At 42.6% G+C, this 26,811-nt stretch overlaps 1 protein-coding gene across 18 annotated transcripts in view; it reads right to left on the reverse strand.

Moving 5' to 3' along the window:
- KALRN (kalirin RhoGEF kinase) overlaps nt 1-26,811 on the reverse strand; it is a 608,090-nt gene that overhangs the window by 305,179 nt on the left and 276,100 nt on the right. For all 18 annotated transcript variants that reach the window (XM_064494426.1, XM_064494420.1, XM_064494419.1 and 15 more), the window contains exon 10: nt 20,293-20,415. In XM_064494426.1, the coding sequence (XP_064350496.1) occupies nt 20,293-20,415 (123 nt within the window). The remainder of the gene's footprint in view (nt 1-20,292; nt 20,416-26,811) is intronic.

The following is a 26,811-nucleotide window of genomic DNA, read 5'->3' on the forward strand; positions in this document are numbered from 1 at the left end:
AAACCCCAGAAGCCCAGAGAGAGAGGCTGCAAACAGATTCTCTCTCACAGGAGGAACTAACCCTACCAATACTGGATCTCAGACGTCTAGTCTCCAGAAATGTAAGACAACACACTTCTGTTGTTTTAAGCCACTCAGCTTGTGGCACTTTGCTACTGCAGCCCCAGGAAACCAATACAGGGGCGGTTCTGTGTACTGGCTTCCAGTTGACAAACACTATTTGAGACCATAAGCCCCAGTGAAGGAGACCATGCAACTCTCTCAGCTTACAGTGCTTTCCTGATAATCCTTCAAATGGAGTAAGCCTTAAGAAATCACTAATCATATGGTTCTCATAGTACAGGATTGAGGGGCAGATAAAGGAGCTTAGGGGAGAAAAGCAGTGCTCAGGCCCTACCCAAGATTACTAAAATCAGAATGGGCCAAGGGCGGGAAAGGGGAGTATCTGGAAGCATGTTTTTTGTTTTTGCAGGGCAGTGGAAAGGGGTAATTAGGTTTACTCATTTATTTTTTAAATGAAGATACTGGGGATTGAACCTAGGACCTCGTCCATGCTAAGCACGTGCTTTACCACTGAGCTATACCCTCTCCCCTGGCAGCATACTTTTTTTAAAAGCTCCCCAGGGAACTATAACTGCAGCCACTATCTAAGGTTGAAACCACTCATCTAAGGGCAGGGCTCACAGCCTGGGCTGAAATCCTAAGGTGAGAGAAGTCTAGTTTTTTGCCCTAAATTACCTACAGGCTTTGAATGAATAATAATGCTCCTGAAGAACAGAAAAATTTGGAGAATTAAGGACTGTAATGCACTTAACACTTCACTTAGTAATAAAAATACAGGAACTGTGGTTTATGAAAGTGAAAACTAGACATACCCAAGTTGTTCAATAATAGGGGAACGGTTCATACACTGTGGTCCAACCACATGACGCGGTCATTACAGTGTGTCCTGAAGACTGTGCAGGGATCTGAGGGAGTGTTCCCGATGCAAGAATTAAATGAGGAAGTCAGGATAAATCGAAGTATGGTTTTCTTTCTTTCTTTCCTTCCTTCCTTCCTTCCTTCCTTTCTTCCTTCCTTCTTTCTTTCTCTCTTTCTTTCTCTTTCTTTCTTTCCTTCCTTCCTTCCATCTGTCTATCGGAATAAAACTGCTACTGATAATGGTGGCTGCCAGTGTTGGATCCACTTAAAAACACTATTACATGTGGTAGATTATGCTATTACATTATGTTACAGGTAAGTAAACTGAGGCTTGGAAAGGTAAAATAACTCAAGCAAGCTCACAAAGCTGGTGAATAGTGGATGCTGACGTGGAATTCACATTTATTTGACTCCAAGCAAAACATTCTTTGCATTTTGCTGTGCTGAATGGAAAATTTCCAATAAATATTAATAGTTTATGTATAATTATCTCTAAGTTATACTAGGGATGATTTTTCTTTTCCACTATTTCCTTGTTTCCAAATGTTCTATGGTGAACATGAATTAATTTTATAATCAGAAAAAGTTGAAGAATCACTCAAAGTATAAAAATTATATGCAGGGCATTCTTTAGAAATGATTCCAAAAAAGTAAACAAAATTGTCTATTTATATATGTTTGCTTCTTTTTTGTATGTGTAAGAAGGAAAATGGGCAAGCTAACTGTGATTGCCTTGGGAGGGAGGGATTGGGAAGTGGGAGTGGAGGAGTAATTAGCATTTTTATTTACACATATCTTTGCAATGTTTCACTTGTTATTACAACAAACAGGAATCTCTTTCAGAATTTGAAAAATATGATTTAAAAGAAATTTTAAAGGAAAAGATAAAGATCTAATATACTTCTGTCAGTTGAGTACACTTCGAAATACAAATAAATTTCATTATAAATGTATTTACCTTAGAGATGGATGCATTTCCTAGTTCTGGGATCCTGAAGACACTAATGCCTGACCAACCACTGTGAAATATACAATCACACAAAAACGCAAAATCTCCCTGCAGCCCCAGTCAGAGATTTCAGCTTTCTCAGTTTGGACTTTATGACTCTGCTCATTATAGCTTAGAAGAAACATGATTTTGATATGACACATATATGCAAAAAAGATCCAGTTAAAAATAATCACCTATGAAGTCCTGGAAATTATTTCCTCTGGGCACAATGCTAACATCAACTACCCAGGACCCTGAGTTGTCTCCCTCAGCAGTCAAAAATAAGAGACATGTCAAATTTGAAAACACTTCAAAATGAGGCAGACTCTCAGACAACACCCCAAGAGCCTGTGTCTGGAATGGGGCCATGTGGTTTGGTTGAAAGCCTTCTTTATCAGCATCATATAAAAATCTAAACCCTAATGTCCATGGCATGGAGCTGACAGCAGCACAGAGTGACAGGTAGCGGCCAGTCCTTGGGTACCTATGTGTATAAAACTGACAAGCTGATGTGGATTGAAATGCTTAGGACCCTTTAAATGAAAATGAGCAAAATAAAGATGGAGTGATGCAAAGATCACAGGAATAAAAGGAGACATCTACATCTAGAAGAATCATCCTCCCTCTTCTAATCTTGCTGGTGCGCTCCGCGACTGGGGTGTCAGTGGCTTTAGAAGGCCTAGGTCACAAACAGCTCACCTTCCCCAGGTGTGCCATTAAGCTCATCATCATCATCATCCAAGAGAAACATAGCTTTTAGCCACAGGGCTGTATTCCCTGATTAGACCCCTCTGAATGCAAGCCAGCCCTGGAAGGGTACTGCAGTACTGGGAGGGACCCTCAACCAAGGAAAAGGAAAACCTTGGCCTCTGCAGTGGCCCTGGAGGTGTCTCTACTCCAGACTGGAATTACTGAGCATTGCCATGTACCCTGAGCATCCAAAAAAGGGTGAATTATGTTCAGAATGATCTGTATACAAGGCATGGAAAGTTTAAACTGTATTTGAGAAAGTTTACATAAATAAAAATGAAATCTGAAAAGTTTCAGCATGAAGAGCTTAGAGTTCAGTCTTGGTTCTCTGTGAAATTAAATGATGTAGAACAGTTCATTCTCCAAGGACGAGAAAAAAATGATGTGTAACAGTAATACAAAGTGATGACATGATGCTGAGGGCACAGTAGGTAATGAATGATCAAGTTAAGATGTATAGGCCTGGAGAAGTTCTCAGAAGGAGGGACATTTTTTGAGTCAACTTTACAAAGTCTAAAATGTGAAGACAAAGAGGAGGAATCTGTCAGGCAAAAGAGTGGCTTGGGCAAGGGTCCAGATTGGCAAGTCAGGAAGATGTGAGGCATCTTGGTGAGGAACTGAGAGAGGGATGGTCCTGGGGTTTCCTCCTTCAAGTCAGGAATGGAGATGGAAAGCTTACTGAGGGTGTAGAGCAGAAGTGGTTATTGGCTCTTCAGGAAGAACAGCCCACCTGCCCTCAGAGAAGCACAGTTCAGGAGCAGAGAGCCCAGCTCTAGCCCACACTGTGGGCCAAGCCCCAGACAGTATGGAAGTGGCAGTAAGAGGTGTGAGGGAGACAGGAGAGACACAGAAAGGAGAGCTCCATGAAGAATGGGGCCACCTGCACACTTTCCTCAAACAGGGCCACATTCAGAGATTTGGTCTAAGACAGAGGGGACACCATATATCCACCAAGAACTGTTCACCACAGACTGTCGACCAAGACCCAGGGCCCTCTGAGACCTCAGGACCCCTCTTTCAACGAGGGAACAACATGTTCTTTGTATTTCCTTTCCTTAGAAGATTGACTCACCCATTGGAGCATTTCCTTGGAGCAGAGATGCTATGGGAGATCAAAGTCTCCCTACATATGGCCCCCAAGGGAAAGGGCAGAAAACGAACAGCTCGAGATTGGACCATGAGGCAGGGAAAGGTCATGAGGTTCAGGCTCACATCCCATCATTCACCTCGCTATCTGGAGTTCTTGAATGTTCCTAATATTCGCAGGCCAAGAAGTGTCTTCCATGACCACAGACTCTACCCAGAATCCTCACAGCCACGAAAACCTCGGCAAGAATCATAAGCAATTCAGTACAAAACCACCCTCAACACGACAAAGGAGAAATTAAGCAATGGAGTTATGTGAATGGAAACACAATAAATAGGAGTGAGCTGGCCAGGAGGCGGGGTCTGGCAGGCCATGAAAACCTTCACAGAATCCCAAAAAAGGTAGATCCCAAAGTCACCGTAGACCCCGAGGGCTCTCTGGAAGGGCTTGGCATGAACTGGGGCAACACTGTTTGCTGGCAGCAGGGGCTTCCTGTTCCCTCTGGGTAGAAGGGTGTGTAAGATAAGTGGTCAGAGCACTGTTTGTACAAAGCATCATGCTGTTTCCATTTCCATTTCCAAAATTGACTTTTGACCCCAAAGTCTCACTGATCTACACTTATATAAACATCAGAATGAGGCTCATTAAATCACTAGCTTTAGCTTTAGAATGTGGAAAGTTTCCTCAGCTAATCCTGCTGCACATGGGAATCTGGCCCTCAAACAGTGTCAGCAGTTTGTGGTGTGAAGAGTTCAGTTAAACTCAAAGACTGGTCAGCACATTCTCTCTCGTGGGAAACACCCGGTATGGGGCAATATCATCAGTCTTTTCTGTATCTTTAGCTCCTCTTTTCTGAGCATGTTCCAGACATGATCTCATCCACTGTCACTATATCCCTCGAAAAATAATGATGATAATTTACATCTGCTCTGCGCTCTTGACTTAAAGTGCTTTTAAGTACATTATCTCATTTAATGCCTACTTCAACTATGATGGAATAAACAGTTTCTTGTTTTGTAGATGTAGAAAGGAGGTTTGGTGAGGTTAGGTGATCTGCACATACAGCTGGAATAGCTCTGGGCCTCCTACCCAGGTGTTCCAATCCCTTATCCTTCCTTCTCACTGGACCTTGTTGCTTCTCACAAGAAAAAAAGGAGGAAGAATTTATAACTCTCATTTTGTTGATGATGAGACTATAGCTCTAACTATTGAAATGGTCTTCATGCGAGGCATAGGGTAAGGAAGGAGAGAATCTAGGAAATTACCACGTCAAGGTCATCTGGTACCAAACCATCTGGCCACCTGAAGCCATGGTGGACTGCAATTCCTTGTGTGTGTGTGGGGGGTGGCGGTAAATCTAAAACCTCAAACTTTTCTAACACTATAAATTCGTAAAACTTTAATTGGTGTGACAGCTACAGCAGGTGGGTCAGACCCAAGCTTTGCATCCAAATAACCCTCTCTTCTTTATCTGTATTTTTTTAAGTAAATGAGACTGATCTTGTGAACTCTCAAGACACTAAAAAGTCCATAATATTAGGCAGAGTCCAAGCCTCATGAAGAAGAAAACTGAAAGATGTCTATCACATGGATTTGGCACTCCCTTTCTAGCCTTACTCACTGCCCCCTTCTCTCAAAATTATTTTCAAATTCTAGGCATGTGATGGACTAAAGTCCACCAGAGTTATTTCAGTCCATAATTGGCACTGCTGGAGCTCAGATATATTGTACAAAATAGCCCACAGTGTGAAACACCATGGAGCTATGTAATTACAGCTGACGTTGCCAATATTTAATGCTGTCGGCTCCTAGAATGTACTAGGACAGCTGTACTAGTCTCTACTGAGACCCAGAGGGCAGTGTGCTGGGCTGGCTGGGCATTTGCCTTATGTATCCCCAAACCAATGAAGGCACCTCTCTTGATGAGGCTTGGATGTCACCTGGCACCACAGGAGGCCACAAGAGCTCAGCTCTCTGTGCCCCAAACTTGGCTGCCTTTCCAGGTGGAGTAACTCAGAGGTAAGGCTTTGTTCCTGTCAGAACTTGGCAGTGGGCTTTTCTCCTGTTCAAAATTTATTCCAAACAAAATTGGTTCATAAAAATGCCTCCAGTTGCTCATTGGCAGAGAAAAAACACACATAACTGCTTGGTGGGCTGTTCATGTTGGTGATGGATGTCTGATTTTTGGTTTTCATAGTATATACACTGAAGCCCTTTCACTCTTAGGTGCTGGTTGCTGACTTTCACCACCTATCCCAGAGGCACCTCCACCCACAAGTCCTCAAAATCCCCTTACCCTTCAACCCAGACATTGTTGATCTTCCCATCACCATGAATGCCACATCAAGCGAGTGCTTGCCTCATGGAGCTCTTAGGGGTCCTGGAAAGCAATGCCCACCCAAAATCACACTTGGATCAGAGCCAACTGCTGCACCTTGGACCCTGACTAGAGCCCCTATTTCAGGAAGGGATGTCCCAAGAGAAGATGGGACAGACATGAAGGAAAAAGAAGAGGAAGGAGAGAAGGAAGAAGGGGAGGAAAGAGGGTACAAAGGGACTTTTTTGAAGCACTCCCATCCACCCACCACCACCACCACATCCATCACCATCTATGCACCCTACTTCAGCCAGTTTTAGGGGCTCAGAAGGCCCTCACAGCCCTCTAATATACATGCACCTACAACAAGAAGTGAGCGGCTTGGGAGGGTGCTTGTAAATTGCCATTCTCTGAAGCTTTCTCTTGGGAAAAGATTCGAATGCCTGGCTGAAATCCAGTCCTCTGTTTTCAATACTTAATCTCCATCTCCTTATCCATTTCTAACTCCACCTGCTTTTAATAGTCTATAATTATAAATTACCAGAATCTGGGAAAGAGTAAGAAGTCTTAACATTAAAGACTTCACCAGCAAAAACATAAAACAAAGCAAAACCCAAAACCACTGTACATGTGTATCTATTACTATGACTATACCATTAAGTGAGAAAAGCTGGTGACCAACATACATACACATATAAATAGAGAAATATCTGGAAGAAGAAACACCAAAGTATTAGCAACTGTTAAGACAGCTGGACAACCGAGTTGGGTGGATTATTTTTGTTCCTTTTTGCTCATCTGCACTTCTATATCAAAAATGTGTAGTTTTGTATTTAGAAATTTAAAAAATAATAAAATAGACACTTCGTTTGGAAAAAAATCAAAATGAGAATTTAATAAGTTCAGTTTTTCCTGTTACTCTGTGTACATATGTGCTAGAAGCATGAGCTTTGGGGTCAGACTGCCTGGCTTCAAAGCCTATTTCCTGCACTTGAATGTTCCTCTCTAGGCCTGATTTTTCATCTGGAAATTGAGGGTAATATTAAAACATACTCCACAGAGATGTCTCCAGGATTAAATGAGATATTTCTTCTAAAGGTATATATTCAATAAATGGCAGTTATTATTATTACTTATTCATATATTTTTATTGCATAGGCTTAAAACTTCACAAATACTTTTCAAAATATATTTATCCAGGAGAAATGTTTTCACTGTGGAATTTGCACACATCTTTCACGTGCCCCCTCTTAGTTTTAGCTTAGACAGTGCTAGCTTCCAAAAGCCCACAGTGTCAGAAATGAAAGGAGGCAAGAGAAAGGAAGTCAATTTGGGCAGGTTGACCTGTGTTGAAATTAATTATTGAAAGGCATGGTAATACATGGTTTTCTTTCTGAATCAATACCGGGCAGATGAGAAAGCTTTCTTCTGGAACAGCTTTCCTTGTTCCCTTTCTAAAACATGTCAGTGCTCTCTAAGATTCAGCAATTTTGTATTCTTCCCATTGGTGTGTTTTGTCACTGTGCAAGGTTAATATGTTGTTACCTTGTGAAACTAGTTGTCACACACTTGGTACCTCTCTAAAGAGGCACCATGTGTCAGAGCAAGCTTTGGAAGGAAGAGTACTCTCAGTTGGTGCCCAGACTCTCTCTCCTTCCTTCTTTTCTGAGATCCTATGGCAGGCTCATCTCCAATCCCATTAAAGAAATCAAATGGAATCACACATCCTACCAATAGACTGGTTCTCCATATCAGGTCCCAGTGGCAGCTAATCCAGCCCTGCTCTGGTGCCCACATTTGATAATTAGACTTTTGTCTTGTTCCTAAGAGCCAGCTCTTCCTTACCTGGTGCCCCAGCAATTGACTGCAAATGCTACACTCTTCTTCACTTTACCTGATTTGTAGCCCAGTGACTGGAGCCTGCTATCTGTTAACAGCCTTCCCAATGCAAACTGCCCATCCTCCTCCTTGGGTCTCTGAGTACATTGGCTCCTGGATGACCAGTGTTGGGTACCCACTACCTACCACCCCGAGGCAGGATGTGCCATTACTCTATTGCCTTTCCTTGGTTCCGACTGGTCAAATTGGATGGCCATCTCTTCCATATGCTTAACCCAAGGGCCAAGCTTATCTGTACTTGTAGCTGATCTTTCCCCTTGGCACCTGGCCCATCTCGAAGGACAAGCCTACTCTTTCCAACCTAGTTAGGCAGACCATACCCAGCTGAGTCTTGAGAGATGACAGCATGGTACTCGATAACTTATCCTGAAAGGGAGTGAGGCTTAGATATATCCACTACCACCACGACCACGGTCCCCACTGCTGCCACAGAGGCTACCATTTATCAAGCATCTCTTATGAACCAATTTCTCTATTAGGCACATTCCAAGTGTTATTTCTAACCCCTACATCACTCTTCAGGGGAGGTGTCACCACCCCCATTTTAGAGAGGACACTGAGGCTCAGGGCAATTAAGTGATTGCCACAAAGCCAATAAAAGAACAGACTGACTGCAAATGCTACATTTTTCTTCACTATATCGTATGTCCAAATAGATGGGAAATTAGAACTGAGAGGGATGGCTCAAACAGGCTTGTAGAGCTATCAAGGGGGATGTGTTTTGGAGACAAGGAGGCTTCATTAATGATAGCCTGACCTTAGCAAAAGGTAAAAAGAAAGAGACAAAATAATCTCCTGGGCTGGTTCAAGTGTAGCCCACCACCTTGAGCTAGAAAATGGAAACGAAGCTCCAGGCCAGACCGATTAACTGTCAAGTTAACTGCTGAACTGGCCAAGCTCTAACAGTCAGCAGAGCCAGCTGGGTACATATGTTTCAGATAAGGCAAAGGACAGGTAAAGAAAGGTGACAGGCAGTCACAGGATTCCCAGAGTCCTGACGTCACAAAGAAATTTTAGATGAAGATGTCATAGAGGGTCATGAAGGTGACCCTGGAGTCCAAGGGAAATCTTAGACACAGGAGGGAAAGAGTGCCACTCAGCGGTCGTATGATCACAGTGCTAACACATGGCTGTCTGAAGGACCACCCAGAGCCATGCATAGAAGAGAATTAGGAACTGGTTCTGGGGTAGAACTGAGGCCCCTGCCAGGCCTGATCCCAGAGACATCCAAAGTTTCTGTGAATCAAGAGACTCTACAACATGGAAGGTGGTTGACAGCCTGGGCGCTGGAGCTAGACTCCTGGGGTTTGAATCCCAGTTCCACCATTTACTAGCTCTGCCAACCTGAGCTAATTATTTCACCTCTTTGCCTTAGATTCCTTATCTGTAAATGGGAATATCAGTACCTAACTCATGGGATGTTATGAGAATGAAGTGAAGAGTGTCTGGTACATAGAAAGTACTCAGTAAGTGTTACTGTTCTTATCATTACTGCTGTTGTTAGGGTCTCCTCAACAGGGAGAAGGAAAAAATGTCTATCAACAAACATGACAGACTGAACAAAAACTATGACTAGGTGAGTTGTCTTGGACACAAAGTCAATATACTGAACATAAAATCAGTATACTTATTTGGTCTGATTTACCTTTTGTTTTGTTGTTGCCTTTAAGGTCCCTTTGAAAAGGGCCAGTTTTATTCACCTCTAATCTTATTCACCTCTCTAAGGGAGAACTTTTGAAAGGTAAAAAGAACTTCACCACATTTCAGCCAAAAGAGGGAGAGAGTTAGAGCCTCCCGAGCAGTCAGGCATAGTGTGATGCTAACTATCCCAGTCAGAAAATCATGGAAACTTAGCAGGGCTGGTGACATGGACAGAGTACTAAGGATTACCATGCCCTCTTGTCAAAATTGGTTTCCCATGGAACCAATTTATAGGAAATAATTTCATCTGAAATAATCTGTTAGGCTTTTTTTTTCTTCAATTAAAAGAATACAGAATAGTCCAAATAACTCACTCAAAATTTGACTCCAAAGATGCTTCTTGCCAAGTGTGGGATTCTGGACTGGGGCTGTCCACGCTGACTCTTGCTCAGTGTAATCCTACTAGTTCTATCAGGATGGCTACCAATTAGGTCCTGGGTTTTATGTTTCTGAGGCCTGTATTTTTTAATGAATATTCATTCAATCCACCTCTCTTCCATTTATCATTCTTAGAGTTGCAAAGGACCTCAGACATCACCTGGCTTGATATCCACCCAACAAAGGAATCCCCTCTATACCATTCATTCCTTTATTTTTCAAGTGCCAATTACATGTTAGGCTCACTGTACCAGGCATTGGGATAAAAAGGCTAATAAGATAAAATTTCTGCTCTAAGGAAGGTCACAGCTGGGGAGTGAGGTCAGCATAAAATTGATTATGACACTGTGTGATAACTTCCATGACAGGGATGTGACCAGAAAAAGTGGTAATATTTGAGATGAGTGTTCAAAGAGGAACAGAAGTTGGTCAGGAGTAGTCAAAGTTAAAGATGTAGGAAGGATTAAAAAGGAGACAGCATTGACACTTGAGATCATGACATATTTAGGTAAAATCTGGGACAGGAGGAATACAGAGTGGGGCTGAAAAGGAAAACCAGAGAAGGCAATAGCCAGCTCATAAAAGGTTCATAATATCAAGAATTTGAACTTTATTCCAATGGGAAGACACCTATGAGTTCTATAACAAACAGAGTAGCAGGATGAGATGTGCATTTTAGGAAAACCACTCTGGTAGCAGTGTGGGCACAGAGTAAAGGAGACCATGACTAGAGTCAAGGAAAACAGGAGGATATTGAAAGCATGAGATAATGAGACTCCTATCTAGGGCAGAGGCAATGAAAATGGAAGGAGAGGGACTTATTAAATACATAGAAACAGTAATCTTTGCAAAAGACTAATGAAAGGTGAGAGCAAGGGAGGAATCAAGAATGACTCCCAAGTTGCTGGCTTGAGCAGCTGGGTGGTTGGTACCCTTCACTTACACAATACAGGAGGAAAAGGACACCTGAAAGGGGTAGGAGATGGTCAAATAAATTTTGGACACATTGGGTTTGAAAACCCTCTGAAAAATCAAAGTGGAAGAGTCTAGAAAGCCAGTGGGTTTTCGAATGGGAAGCACAGGGGTGAGATCAGAGATGAGACATGGATTTGGGAGCCATCAGAGTAGGCAGTGGCAGTTGAGGTCATGAAAGAGTATAAAATCATGCAGGCAGCATAAAGTGAGAAGAGAAGGTCTGAGGAAAAAAATCCTGGGGAAAAGGGAGACAACTCTAAGAAGGACCAGTCAGAAATACATTAAGGAAACCAAGAGAGCAAAGTGTCATAGAAGGCTGACAAAAGGTCAGATGCTTCAGAAAGACCAATGAATATCTGAAAAATGTCCTTTGGATTTAACAAACAAAAAGAGACTTTGGTAAGATTAACCTCAGCTGGTCAGAGAGAACAGAAACTCAACAGAAGCTCAAGTCGAAGGGCATCTAGGAGGTGAGGAAGTGGAGATGCATGTATAAAATTTTCTCTCAAACACCTGGGCTGTCAAGGGAAGGAAGAACAGAGGAAAGTAGGGTCCAGAAAAGGTACTCTTGGTTTCTTTTTGTTTGCTTGCTTGTTTGTTTCTAAGATGGGAAAAATCTGAGAATGTTTATATCCTAAGGACGAAAGTATTGCCTCTACTCGAAAACCTCCAGTGATAAGCACACTACATCAGGAGACATTTCATTCTGGTTTTGGACAGCTCATAAAAAAGCAACTGTGGGTTAGAAATGATACCTGAATTAAGCCAAAATTAGCTTCACTGTACCTTCTACCCTATCTCTTTTACAGGAAGCCTTCAACTATCAAACTCAACCCCTGCCTTCCATAAAAAATTATTTACTCAAAACTGGTCATAGCCAGTTACTTTAACTTCACTCTCCTGGCAGCATTCCAACAATCACAGCCTAGTTTGTCAATATCCTTTTGAAAATGTATTTTCAGAGCATAGCTGAGCCCCATGGAAACTAAATGAGCTGAAATCTCCAAGTCTCTTTCTTCAGGGGCTACAGAGTTTCTTGCGGATCTGCTCAATTCTCTTTGCTGCAGACTGTCAGCACATTGATCTTGGACTTTCCAGCCTCTAGAACTATGAGAAATAAATTTCTGTTGTTTACAAGCCACACATTCTAGGGCATTTTATCATAGCCATAGCTGAACAGACTAAGCCATACTAAATGTTTAATTGTTTCAATTCCTAATTTAAATTTAGGCTTTTCTCTGCTTTCCTAAATAAATGTATACAATTCAAAAGAAAAAGAAGAAAATGTATTTTCAGGAATTAGGCACAATATTCCATATGCGATCTAAACAGTCAGCATACAAAGAAATTCTTATTTCTCCAGCTTAGAGGTTATATTTTAATTTGTATCATTACTCAAAAGCCTTTAAAACTCTTCTTTGCTCTAAGAGCAATGTCTAAATCCTTCCATGTAAAGGTTAAGGTTCTTGAGAGTCTGGATATAACCCATACTCTTTTGAGCTTTCCTATAAGGCTTCACTCTCTACATTGTAGAACCCTTTGCTCTCATCAACTTATTGATGTTTTATTTACAGCGTCACAATTTTTAAGAGATGCCAGGAAATCTGAGGACTCTCATAACCACTGCAGTTTTCCTTGAGCCAGAATTGAAATCATATCAGAATAGCATTTCCCATATCCTCTATCTGATGGAGCAGACTACGGTCCTCTCCAGTAACCATCATGGCTTCTTTTTGCTCTCCTTTAATCTCTAATATTTCTCCATATTGTTTACTACTCCCAGTTTTGTAGATCTCATATAGATGAGAGCCTTTCTGATATACCCTCAATTCTCCTATTAAACGAGTCCTTTAAACAGAAAATCTTCGATTGTCATTTTTTATTTATGAGCTCACTACCCTAAAGTCTCAGGAATATTTATTATCTTTATCTTCTTGTGTTAAACTTTAAGGACCTTACTTGTTACACATGCCTTTGGTTGATATATAGATAAGGGAGGCTATAAATATTGCTTGCAATCTGTATTCTTGATTTTTTTTTTTAACCTAAGTTGACCTCAGGGCATTTCCTTCAGAAGATGCTTCTTTCTGTGTCACCTGTGTGGTGCCTCACATATCTGGTTTTGGCTTTACTGGGATAATTTTCTCCTTTGACTTTAAAATTCACTTAAATCCTTCTAGACAGACCAACAAGGTTTTCTGCCAAAGCACATCCTTCCCAACCTTTACAAGATGCACTCTACCCCTTGCCAGAAGCCCATCATCCTGGCTTCATAGGATATAGTCCAGAAAACTTTTAAAAACACCATCTACACAGGCAGCCACTTGTTTCTCAGCCTCCCTTCTCTTCCATAGTCACTCCCATCACACGGAACAAGAGATAAAAAACACCACCTGTGCTTTTGAATCTTTCAGTTTGCTACCCAGAACTTGAAAGTCATTAGGAATGCAGTCACAGTTTTTTCTGAGCATGCCATTTGTTCCACTCAGGAAGCAGCAAAAGTGGGGGAACCATTCATAGTCTTGATAAGAAGTTTTTGGCAGGCTCTCTGTATCTTGGATATTGGCTCTGATCCCCTCTCAATTTTCCACATCAAGTGTACACAAAGTGACCTTCAAAACCCTTGTTTGGGAATTATCCACCATATAAAACATCTTTCTTCTTCCTGACAGTGGTCCCAAGAGCTCACGCCAGCAACTTCTCTCCAGAGCTCTGTGGAAGGAATGTCCTGAGTCCACCCCAACAGGAAGAGTGCCAGGCAAGATCCAAAGGGTAATTGTCCCTCATTTCTCTGCCATTTCACATTCTTCCACTTGCCCGCTTCATGACATTAATTTATCTGCATTTTCCTGGCTTTCTTCCTCACTCCTTTTTTTCCATCCTGCCTAAGAACCTCTCATCTTCTCTAAGAAACTAGAGTGCAAAAAAGTATCTATTTAAGGTCTCCCACCTTCTCCTTCTGCTTGCATTTGCAGCTGCTATAACTGGTCACCATCTCAGGTGTGAAAAGAAAGACAGGACTTACTCCAAAGGTCACTACACCACCGCCAGGCAGGCATGTTTCCTGGATCACCAAATGAACTAAGGGTTTACCTTGGTTTCACTAGATGTGCTCCTTGAAAACGAAAAGAGTAAAGACTATGCCTCCTCTCTTACTGTGGACTTAGAGGGTTTGAATATGTTTGCTGTATGTTTTTCCACTGGATTGTGAGTTCCTCAAGACAGAACTGTGCATCTCTTTAATTTTCCATGGTGCCCACCGAAGACTTGACAGGCCATGGAAACTGAGTACAACTGTCACTCTGTGGGCACACGCTCCCCATCTCCAGGGATTATCCCGTTCCACCTTCCTTTAGTACTCTGGTAGGTTAGTGGATTACACCTTGAGCATCTTTGCAGGGCAAGGTCACCGATAGGTCCACTGAAATGTTTTCCTTCCATTCTTGCCTATTTTGACTCCAAGACTCAGGATGATTTAAAAAAAAAATGTATTCTATTCAAGTTTGAGAAAAAAGCGAGGGTCAGATAGAGAAATAACTAACCAGAGATTATTGAATGGACTACTTAATGATGCCTGTATTTTTGTATTTCTTTAAATCTTTTTTTAAATGGTCTGTTCTTTCAAAAATGTTACACTAATGCTTAGCTGCTTAAATGTGACTTGGTGCTTTGAGATTTTAAATAATATATATTTGAATGTAAATGCTTACTAATTTTTGACTAAACTAGCTTACAGAGAGTCTGGCGTTTCAGATAATGAGGTTATAAAGCAGACCGCTAACACAGCAGGCACAGCTGCTATCTAAACCGCAGGCCCCTGATTACTTTCCTGCTGAGTCGTGGCAAGGATCTCAGGACAAAAGGGCAGTACCACTGCCCAGTCTACCTCCCGGGCAGATATGGACACATCCATGCCCTGACAGCTACACTCTTATGGGCAGCAACTCCATCCCTAAACTTGTTTATACTCCCAGTGATACCTAACATGCAACACACACATACAAAATACATGTATATATACAAATGGTCAATAGGCACACACACAAAATGCTCAATATCGCTAATTATCAGAGACATGCAAATCAAAACTACAATGAGGTATCGCCTCACACCAGTCAGAATGGCCATCACTAAAAAGTTCACAAACGATAAATGCTGGAGAGGGTGTCGAGACAAAGGAACCCTCCTACACTGTTGGTGGGGATGTAAACTGGTGCAGCCATTATAGTGGACAGTATGGAGATTTCTTAAGAAACTTAAAAAAAAAAAACTAAAAATAGACTTACCACATGATCCAGCAATCCCACTCTTGGGCATATATCCAGAGGAGTCTCTAATTCGAAAAGACACGTGCATCCCAGTGCTCATAGCAGTACTATTTATAATAGCCAAGACAATGGAAGCAACCTAAATGTCCAATGACAGATGGACAGATGACTAGATAAAGAAGGGGTGTGTGTGTGTGTGTGTGTGTGTGTGTGTGTGTGTGTGTGTGTAATGGAATATTACTTAGCCATAAAAAATAATAAAATAATGCCATTTGCAGTAACATAGATGGACATGGAGATTGTCATACTAAGTGAAGTAAGCCAGAAAGAGAAAGAAAAATACCACATGATATCACTTGTATGTGGAATCTAAAAAAAAAACCACAAATGATCTTATTTATAAAACAGAAACAGACTCACAAACAAAGGGAACAAGCTGATGGTTACCAGAAGGAAAAAAGGTAGGGGGTAAGAAGTGATAAATTAGGAATTCAGGAGTTACAGACACTAAATACTATATATAAAATAGACCACGAGGTCCTACTGTACAGCACAGGGAACTATATTCAATACCTTGTAATAGCTCATAATGAAAAAGAATATGAAAAGGCATACATATGTATAACTGAATCACTATGCTACACACCAGAAACTAACACATTATAAACTGACTATACTTCAATAAAAAGTAAATAAAAACAAACAAACAAAAAAATAAAGCACATGTATGAATATTTAAATATATATATGTAATAAGTGAGTTTTTTTTTTTTTAATTGAATTTACTCTATGGCCTGAGTCATTGATCAGTTTATAGGTAACTTGAGTCAAGTATCTCTCCAGACCAGGAAGAGTTCCCACTGGCCCCCAGCTCTTCTATTTGAGCAGGGACAATCTCAGCGGCTTAGACTAGAAAGCCCTCTAGAGACAGACCCTTGGTGCATCCCCTGGCCCTGGCCCCTCACCATCTGCCCGTCAGGCTCTCATGAGTGAGGCTCCTTTCCTCACTCTGCTCCGCTTCTATGCAGACTATTCAAAGAGTGCCATCTGCAGGATGAAGGGAGTACTCATAAATACTAAATTCATTCCCTTCAAATGGTAGTTGAAGAATTTTTTTAAAACGTGTTCAAGAACTAATCAACACAAAACTGATGTTAAAGTTTAATAACAGGTGATGAACTGCTACATTCAGCTTTCACAGATATCATTTGTATTTATTTTCATGACTGCCTTAAATGTCTTTACCCCAAAGGGTAACCAATGGTGAGAATCACAGGTGTCCCACTGTCCCTAGAACAGAGAAGCGCTTGTCCAGGGGCTTTATGCTGCCCCTTGACCTCTCCCCAGGGGCAGGCATTTCTCTGTTTTTCCCTGCAGAAGGGCAAATTTCCAGGAGCTGCTACCAATGAAACAGCTCTCTTCGTGCTTTGATTCATAACAGTTTTTTAAATCTGAAAGCACAGAATGGGAGCTTAGAATTCCCTTGTCTCATCAGTCTCAGGTCAAAGAATCATAAAATCATGAAGCTGGCAGAGGCTCCTTCACTGAATCATGGCCCTCTGTCGCGCTGCTGACAGGCGACCCCCACCCAGCCTCCTACTTCTCACTGTGTGTGATGCCCTTCCTGACCATATCTCATACCTAGCAGCCCACAACAACCAGGAACGAGTTCCAATACTTTCACTTTGTGCCACTGATCTCTGCCCAACTCAAGAATGATCCACTTCCTGATGAAACTCACTGCTCTCCTCCCCACGGTTCTCACCTAATTGAGAACAGAAGCAAGAGAGAGAGCACCCTTTCCTGCCCGATCGCCCCCTCTCTCACCACCTGAGCGTGATGGTCACCTTGCACAGAGCAAAGCAGGGCTGAGGCAGGTGGCTACTCACAGTCAGAGTTGGTTTTCCTATGTGGACTCCCAGTTCTAGGATGCTAGGCAGCTCCACTGCCCACTCCCTTCCCTAGCCTGGGGACAAGGGAACAAGACAGGATTAATTTCCCGACTACAAGCCCCATCTCTAGAGACCTATGTCCAGGGCAATGCAGTGACCACACAGCCCCTCACTCAGGTGTTACATTTGTGGCCTGCATCTGCTGCTGCCCTTTTCAGAGGAAACCCAATCCTAAAAGCATGAGCCTTTTGGAAGGTAGAACCCTCTCTCCTCTCTCATAAAGACACAGTTTTGTCAGAAAGCAGAGGCGGGGGAAGCGGATTTTATCAAGAGATTACTCACTGGCGGGACCAGGGAAAAGGAATGCATGTGAAATGGGATGGCCACAGCACCACCCCCTGCCCCGTTCTTGCTCTTTGCTCCCACTTTCCATGAGGAAACTGGCACTCAGAAATGAACTTTACACCCCATTCCTACACCTCAGTAAGGAGGGACAGCATGGAGTCAGGCTGAGAACATGAGTCTGGAGACAGACCTGGGTCGAAACCCTAGCAGAGCCACCAGGTGACGTGGGTGCTGAAGAACTTTCCGAGCCTTCGTGTTCTCTTCTACAAAATGAGGGTAATACTGTCTATCACTCAGGATTGGTGGGAGACAAAACACATAACAGACCCATAAGCTCTCAAAAATGCGTCCGTCCTTTCTTCAATGTGAATTTAAGTTAATGTGTCTCCAGTGCTAAATGAAAGGCATTGTCCCACATGAAGGGCATATCAGGCACCAGTTAGAAGGTGGAGGAGTAACTGGGAGCAACGGGGTTGAAGTTGGGGTGGCCATGACACTTGCTCAGTTGTAACAATACACAAAAATGGCAGCCCCCTCATGGGCCTTCAGCCAAGGTTGGCATTGCCTATGAGGCTACAACAGGAAGAGAGCAAGGAGTGGGCTGGATCAGGGCTGTGGGTGGATCTGGGGATGTCCTTCCCAAGTGAAGAGAGCTGAGCCACGGGACAGCCAAAAGGCAGGGGAGCCAAAGATACGGAATGGCTCTATAACAACAGGTTATCCCAGGTACCACAGTGTCCAGTCTCAGCAGGCAGGGAGTCCGGATGGCCCTCTCCCACCCCTTGCCCTCTAACAGACTGGACAGGCAACAGAATGCCTGGTCACCTAGATATTTTGGGTCTGTGCTACATCCTGTCCACCAAAGGCACACTGAGCCTGGGTCTGCATTATGTTGGCAAAGTCCAGCTCATTCTGCAGAAGGCCCTTGTGTGGTTATAAGCTTGGCCTTTTGCTCTTATGGTGGTAGTCGTGAAATATATGTAACAGAAAACTTTTTAAGTTCAGTGGTGTTATTAAGATTCACGCTGTTGTGCAACCATTGCTCCCATCCATCTCCAGAACTCTCTATCTTGCAAAAATGAAACTGCACCCATTAAATAATAACTCCCCATTCCTTCCTCCCCTTCCACCAAGCGCCTGGCAACCACCATTCTACTTTCTGTCTCCATGAACTTGACTATTTCAGGCACTTTATATAAGTGGACTCATAGGATATTTGTCCTTTAGTGACTGACATTTCACATAGCATTATCTTCAAGGTTCATCCATGTTGTATCATGTCATATTTCCTTTCTTTTAAAGACTGAATAATATCCCACTATCTGCATACACCATTTTTGGTTTATCTATTCATCTGTTGATGAATACTTCGGTTGCTTCCACCTTTTGGCTATTGTGAAAAATGCTGCCTGATCAAGGGTATACAAATACCTCTGCACATTCTGTTAATTCTTTTGGGTATGTACTGAATCATGTGGTAATTCTATGTTTATCTTTTTGAGGAGCTGCCATCCTGTTTTTCACAGTGGCTGCACCATCTTACATTCCCACCAACAGCACACAAAGGTTCCCTGTGAGGCTTTCTTTATTCTGTAAGTTGGGTCTAATCCACCCGCCTCCCCAGGTTCAGGTCACTGCTGACACAGCCCTTCTGGCTCTTGTCAGCATCACTTGTGGCTCCCCTGGAGATGGGATGTGTTCCCACTACACCCCGTCCTCCAGCAGGTTCCTTCCTTGGCAGGCCCTCTCCTTTCACACCCACAGCTCACATCCGTCTGGCGCTGGTCACCTTCCTGGGTGATGTTTGGGGCTCTGGACAGCGCCCAGCATGACACCACACTGAGGACTGCCCATGTAATGGGACCAGAGCCAGCCCTGGCTAATGCTGTGATGTGGCAAACCTAAGCTCTGTCAGACTCCCTACTCCAGCAGCAGCCACCTCTCTGTTCCACAGTGATGTCCTTCCAGGTTCCCCTCCTCTGCCTTCTTAAGAGTTTGATTTCCTACTACAACTGATCACACCTGACAAAACTGGACAGCAGTATTTCATCTTGAAAATGAAGATTTGCAGGATCCATTTGGAAAACTCCTTGAGAGGAATATAAGGGAGTTCGGATAAAATTTGGAGGGTAGAGGCTTAGGACAGAAACCCTCCTGTAACACTCCATCATTAAGACAAATGGTTAAGTTCTCACACAGCATCTTTGTGAAAATTAGAAAACGGTGCCCTTTTTAGATCAGGTATGCAGCTCAGCTAAAAGGTAAACATTGTGCAAATGACAGACCACATATTTTGCCAGTGACATAAAGGCACACTCTCTGGGCACATTCAGCCTTGTGGGTGCATTGCTTGGTGAACAGGTTCCATTTTCCTCCAGGTCCTGGAAGGTACACAGCTTTGCAAGTGGAGCTCATGTTAATTTTCAGTTCCCACCTGCCTGCAGCGACAACCATAAGCAGTAACTTTGGCCTGTTGATGGTTCTAATAACAGCATCTCTCCTGCCATCACCACCTTGCGGGCAAGGTATTGACAAAGCATGCTGGCAGGAAGATTTTCTTTGAAGACCATAAACTGAGGGTTTACTTAACACTCACCCGGCGATCCAAGAGCAGACAAGAGTCTCCTTGCATCAGGTAGGAAGGCAGTCCAATAGCCATGGGCTATCCAACCAACACGTCCACCAAACACCAAAGCCATAACCCTGGTCTCCCATACCCAGCTCCACACACACGTGCACACAGCACACAGCCATCTACAGCATCTCACCTGAGCCACCTCTTCAAAGTCATCATGCCTCTTCTGCAGGGCCCGGGCTCGATGCAGAGACTTCCCGACCCCTGTGTGTTTGCTGAGAAAGGCTTCGCCATGGTTTTCAATCCAGTCTAACACCTGGCCAGAGAGGGAAGACAGAAACAATGACTTCTTGGCAGAAGGAAAGACAAGTGACAATATGTGTGACCGCTAGGCTCCTCAAGTCCCCAACACAGTCAGAAAGCAGCAGTCAGGTGGAAATGCCCAATCCACAGTAGATACAGGGGATTTCATTACTGTCACTGGCAATATAACAATCTCACCCTTAACAACATTCAGCTTATCTTCTTTGATGTCCAGAATCTCCCCTAATTACTTTTTCAGTTTTCTCAGCCTTAATTAGCCCATTATTTTAAACAAGCTACACAGACCATCAGGCACAGTTCAACCCCCTCACTACCTTTGTTCCAACCATGTAAGGTCAGACACATTTCCAGGAAATTAGGCAGTATCAGGTCAGGGCAGTTCCTTGGCCCTCCTTCCACCATAAAAATGCTCATAGCAGGGGGAAACCAGTACTGGGGGTCCTGCCTCCTTGTGCTCCTGGGACACTCTTCCTAATCTTGGAAAGAAAGTCCAGAGTAGTCAGTCTCCCCTGGAGCTATGCTCAAGACAGTTGATCCTCAAGACAACTGCCCTCTCTGTCTCCTTTCCACCTCCTTCCAATCAACATCAACCAACCAGATAAGTAAGGTCTTTAGTAGCTATGATTTTCCTGGGTAGCAGTAGAGTTCTCTTTGTTCTCCAGACTTAAAATCTAGTGATCTGGCCATAAGACATTTTGACATTTGGAGTTGAGAGAAGCTGTCAAATTGGTCACTGGAGCAGTGGAGAGATGAGTGAGGAGATGTTGAAGAGGGGAGAAAATATGTGGTCCTGGAGGGCACTTGACAGGGGAATTGGAAACCCTAGGGTAAAAGCCTTGAACTGTAGGGAGGATCAAAGTCTTTAGTCCATTGTGCATTTGCCCACACAACCTAACAAAATGTATGCCTCCCGGGCAGAAGGGAAGCGGTTCATCTGGGCTCTGAGGAGCTGGCACTCAATAAATCAGATGGCCACAATTAAATCAGAATTACAGTACAGACACACCTGTTGCAGATCCTGCCAAAACTCAACTAAGCCCACTCTGCTCCTACTGTACTAAACTTCAACGAAACATTTGATGAATGAGGTACTAGTTTGCTCAGATTTTGGAAGGACCTTTGGGAAAATAATTTAGATGAACTAGCCCTGTTTCAAAGAATGCTTTAATCCATTCCTTTGTTTCTTCTATGGATTGCCCTGTGGCAAGCAGACAGATCAAATCATTCCATGGACGGTAGGCACAGGAGTTCTGGTTCTACAGAATCTAGCCTTTGGCTTCACTTCCTCTGACATTTGAAATAAATTAATGCCTGCAATTGTGCAAAGTATGGACACTCTCAAAGTCTTCAGTGGCAGTATCATAAAGTCATACCAAGATGGTATTAATTAGAGAAATGCATGTGTGTGTGTGTGTGTGTGTGTGTGTGTGTGTGTATACACATATATATAAAACGAGGTTTAACAAACATGCACAGTACAAAGCCAGGTCAGGTAATTGTCTATTAAAGTGAAGGGAAAAAAAGGCTTTTGTAAAAAATTACTTTATATAAACATTAGTGTAAAGATTTCAAATACTTTAGCAACAGGGATTTACTATATAACACAGGGAACTATATTCAATATCTTCTAATAATCTATAATGGAAAATAATCTGAAAAATACATATATATAACTGAATCATTTTGCTATACACCCAAAACTAACACAATATTGTAAATCAACTATATTTCAATTTAAAAAAGATTTGACACTTTATATAACAAATTCTGGCCATTTAAAAAATATTCTGGAGGTACATCTGTAAAAAGAAATTGCAGTAGAAAATGAAATGAATTTTTACCTTTTGCAAACAATGAAAGGCAACACTGAAAGGAACTTTAAATATTGCTTTCTTTGAAGGAAGAAGAGCCAACTTTTCTCTTGAATTACTTATGGTGAAATTTCAATAACAAAAAAATCAGGAGAATGCATTTGTACTTAATTTGCCACATTGTGACCCCACAATTCTGTACTATAAAGGGGATGGCAAGTGTCAGGGTGCAAGGTCAAAGGTAAAACTAATCACAAACTTTCCCATGCATTGTGTACTGTGGATAGTGTCGTTTTATCATTTTCATGCATACTTTAACTTTTATTAATTCCTTTTTTGAGAATGAACTGAAGCTTGGAGATAATTTTTAAAACTAAAGAGCTGTCTTGGATCCTTTCATGAGTGCTTTGAAATTTATGCAATATTTTCAGATTATGATTTTTTTTTTTATTTTGTTTTGAGCAGTTAAATGTGACTTGCTTGTCTGGCACTTTATTCATGAATTTTATTTTATTCCATTTCATTTTTATCTCTAGCTTTAATAAATATTCTAAATAATATTCTAAAGCAAATTGGTTAAAGAGAAACATTTCTCATCCACTAGCTCACAAATGGTTAGCTTTTATACGCCCTGAGGGTGATTCACAACTTTTAAACTTTTTTTTAAAAAGCAGTTTATTTCTTTTTAAAGTCATTTTGCTTTCTTTAAAATGTCCATTTGTTTTCAGTTAGTGACACTTAGTTTACTTAATTAGCTCTACCTTTACAACTTAAAAATTGATTTATTTCATATTTAAGAGAATTTTACTTAGTTTAAACATTACTTTGACTGCCCTGTGATGTTATATGGCCTCCATTTAGTCCATCTTCTGCTATTAGACCTGGATCTTGGTGACAAAATTACTTTAGCAATACATTGAGACTGAAAAAGTACCTGAGGACAGATAAACATAATCAATGTATGATGACTTCTGGCAATCTTGTTTCACATAGTTCATTCAGAGCCAGCATAGCTCTCTTGACCCTTGATGTCTCTGAACCCTGGGAGTACAATCCAGCTTCCTACATGGACTGCACGGCAGAGAAATGACACCATCAGTGCCTGACAATTACATGACACACCGTAAATTAATGTGCAGCATTTAAGTCTAGTGAGTCTCAGAATCTGAACATCACTGGTTGAAGAATAAATTGAGTTTCCTGCCTTACCCTGGACCCTACCAAAGTCTAAGCACCCATCGAGGTACCCCTTATTAGCTGCCTCCTACTTAATTGATCTCATCCACAAGATCTTATTAAAAATACTCAGTTATCAGTTATAGTCAGGATAGTCCAGGATGATGGTTACTCATACCTATTTATGGCTCTGAATTAGTATTCAAGTTTCCAACAATAGGAGGTGTTTTCCTTTTTTTTTTGTCTGAGGGGTCTTCAGGATGCAGAGGAGCACATGTGGGATATGACTATCCACATATTCAAGCAGGTGTTAGTCTCACTGCAGCCTAGCGCCAGGCACTAGGACAGCCCGAGGTGCAAGACTGAACAAGGCAGGTGCAGTCCTGACTCCAGGAGCGCAGGCTCGGTGGGTAATGAGCACTAGACACGAAATCACACAGTTCATCAATAACTGCAAGGGTGACAAGTGCCAACAGAAGAGAATTTCACTATGAAGAAGTGAGGTTTAGCCGAGGTCTGAGAGAGACGAGAACTTAACTAAGCTTGGAATTAAAAAGACCAGCCTGGCTTGGGTAGGCTTAAGTAGGAAACGCGCCCAGAGAGGGCAGGCACCAGGTGGCGCTCAAGCCTGGTGTGCGGAGTCCGATTCCAGCGTTCAGCCTCCAAGCCACTGAAGGGCTGAAAGGAGGACATCACTAGATCTGCATTTAAAAATTATTGCTCTGACTGCTTTGCAGAGAATCAGTTGGAGGAAGGCAAGCACGGAGGTGGGGAACAGGAGGTTCTGGCAGAAATCCTGACAAGAGGCGATGGTGGCTCAGGTAAGGCCAGTGGCAGTGTCTGCGGAGAGATTAGCACACAGAATGGGCAGGATTTGGTGACTGGGCATGGGGTGAGGAAGAGGCAGGGAGAAGACTGACCCCCTAGGGGTTAGGCTTGAATAACTGCGTGGAAGAGGAACTTGTCACTGGTGCAGAGGCAAGTGAGTTACAAGGGACAGCACAAAAATTAAGACTTATTCTTAAGTTTTCTTTCCATTTTCATACTCACACTCTGGTTTTAATAAATGACAGGTGTGCCTCTGAACCTGAGTAGGAAGTAGCACCCAATGATAGTTGTCAATCTGATTCTGGCAAGATGTACCTTTAATTTCAAAGAAATAATTTTATACACTAAGGTTTAAAAGTAAAGTAGAAATTGTTCATAGAGCTGGGTTCTACAATAAAAAGAAATTAGGGACAAGAAATCTACCCCAAAAACACAAATTTAGGCTTACATGGAATTAATCCACGCATTCTTGAAGGGGCATTTCACTGGGATGTTTTCAAGGGACCCCTTAACCTGAAACACAAAGTCCTCTGTGACTAGCCTCATCCCCCCAACCCCACCTCCCACCCCATGAGTTCCTGGCCCACACCTAGACACCCCAAAAGCTGTTTCTCACCTCCTGAAGTTTGCTCTTGCTATTTTTAACTTTACTTGAAATGTCCTTATCTTTCTTCCCTCTAAATAACTTCCTAGGCTCCTTCTTACTCAGCCTTTAAGCACCATCTCAAAATCTCTAGTTTTGGAAAGCCTTTTCTCTTTAACAACCCACTCAAGCTAGAGGGGTGTCACTCTTCTCGGTTCTGTTCAAACCACAATTAGTGCCCACAGGCTGATCTCTCACGAGACTCTGACCTCCTTGTGATTCCTGGACACAGCCTGGTCTTCAGCACAGAGTGGACTGAACTCAACTCAAACTCATCCCCCAATACACGACTTTGGGGTGAAGGTCTTCAGCTCTGTACGCCCACTGTAACTCTTTCTCATTACTTCTCTTTCTGTGTGTCCACCCTCTCCGCTGCCTCACTTGGCAGGAGATTAGCTCCTGAAGAAGTATGGGGTTTCCACTATTGTATTCCACCCTTTCACCCCTCATTGCCCCCAGCATCACCATCAGCACTGAACACACACGAGTTACTCAATGAACGTATATAGCCGTGAATTGTCAAGTGCAAATATGGCTGGCCTACTGTCTTGCTCTACCAGCAAGAGGCCTACTCTTTGCTCTGTCACTGGGAACAGCAGCCCTGGTCAGCCTGGGACTCCTCGCCACTATAGCAGGCAGGCAGTCTTGTAAACAACTTGTAAAGCACTTCCTCCTTTCTCATGCCCCAACTTTTCAACCAGAATTAGTCCTTTCCCAGAGCAGCCTTTTCCAAGAGAGACACTCACATCCTGAACCGGATTTGGGAGCCAATCTAACAGCCATTATGCATAATTCCCTAATCACCCCCTTTCTTCCTCATCTAATTGTGTTTATTCCAACCAGCATACAATCAAGACAGAGCACTTTTCAAGGGAGGAGACAGTCCTTTCTAGCTGCTGGGGAGAAAAGATTTTTTGAAGAGAACTACTGATATTTTCTGAACAGCGGCCATGAATGCAAACAAGTTAATGGGAGAAAATCAAAGGCCTAGCTGATTTCTGTCCTGGGACTCTGATTTTTTTGGATTCTTCTAACATGATAGAATCTCAGTATTGGGCAAGACCTCAAGGATCACCCAGCCCAGTGCAGGAGGCCCCTGCACTTAGAGGCAACCACCTTTAGAACAAAGTTTTAAGTTGGTGTCTAAGCTCTATTTACATATAAAAGTGTTTTAGGCTCTTAAAGCATCATTGAAATGTGGCACCACTGTGATCATTCTAAGTTAAAGACACCATAACTTACAGAGGAAGTGGGTTCTCATCCCAGCTCTGCCCCTAACCAGTTGTGGCCCAGCTAGGCCTGTGCTTTCTCCTCTGGACCTCACTGCCAAATGATAATGTCAGATAAGACCATCTCCGTACACCCCCTTCCAAAGAAAATATTTCATGATTTTATTACATTGAGGGTAAGGCAGCTCAGCTCCCCTCCTCAGAAGAGGCTACTGTCTGTGGAGGGTCTGCACTTTGTCTAGCACTAGGTCAGGGAACCCACCCATCATCTCATTTATGCTACCTCACCATAGCCCTGGGATGGTGAGAGTCATTATCCCCATGTCTGGATGAAGAAAATGAGTCTCAGAGAGGTTAATTAACTTGCCTGAGCTCACACAGCTACCAAATAGTGGAGTTAGTATTCAATCCCAAGTAGTTCTGGCAACAGTGCTACTGTCTGATTCCCAGACCCTATTCGAGTTTTGCCATCTGTCCCGACACTGACTTTTAGAGCAAAAGGATGCAGTCCAGAGGCACATGTCATGTTCAGCTGTCCCTTTATTCTGGAAGAGTTCTTCAGGCTTCCCTTGTCTTTCCTGCCTTTGACACTTTTAACAGTTACAGACCTATTACTTTGTAAAATGTCCCTCAGTTTGGGTTTGTCTGATATTTTTTCATGATTAGAATCAGAAATATAGAAATGATTCTTGTTCTTTCCA

The sequence above is a fragment of the Camelus dromedarius genome, chromosome 2 (genome assembly GCF_036321535.1).
Source record: "Camelus dromedarius isolate mCamDro1 chromosome 2, mCamDro1.pat, whole genome shotgun sequence".
In the NCBI taxonomy this organism is placed as follows: Eukaryota; Metazoa; Chordata; class Mammalia; order Artiodactyla; family Camelidae; genus Camelus; species Camelus dromedarius.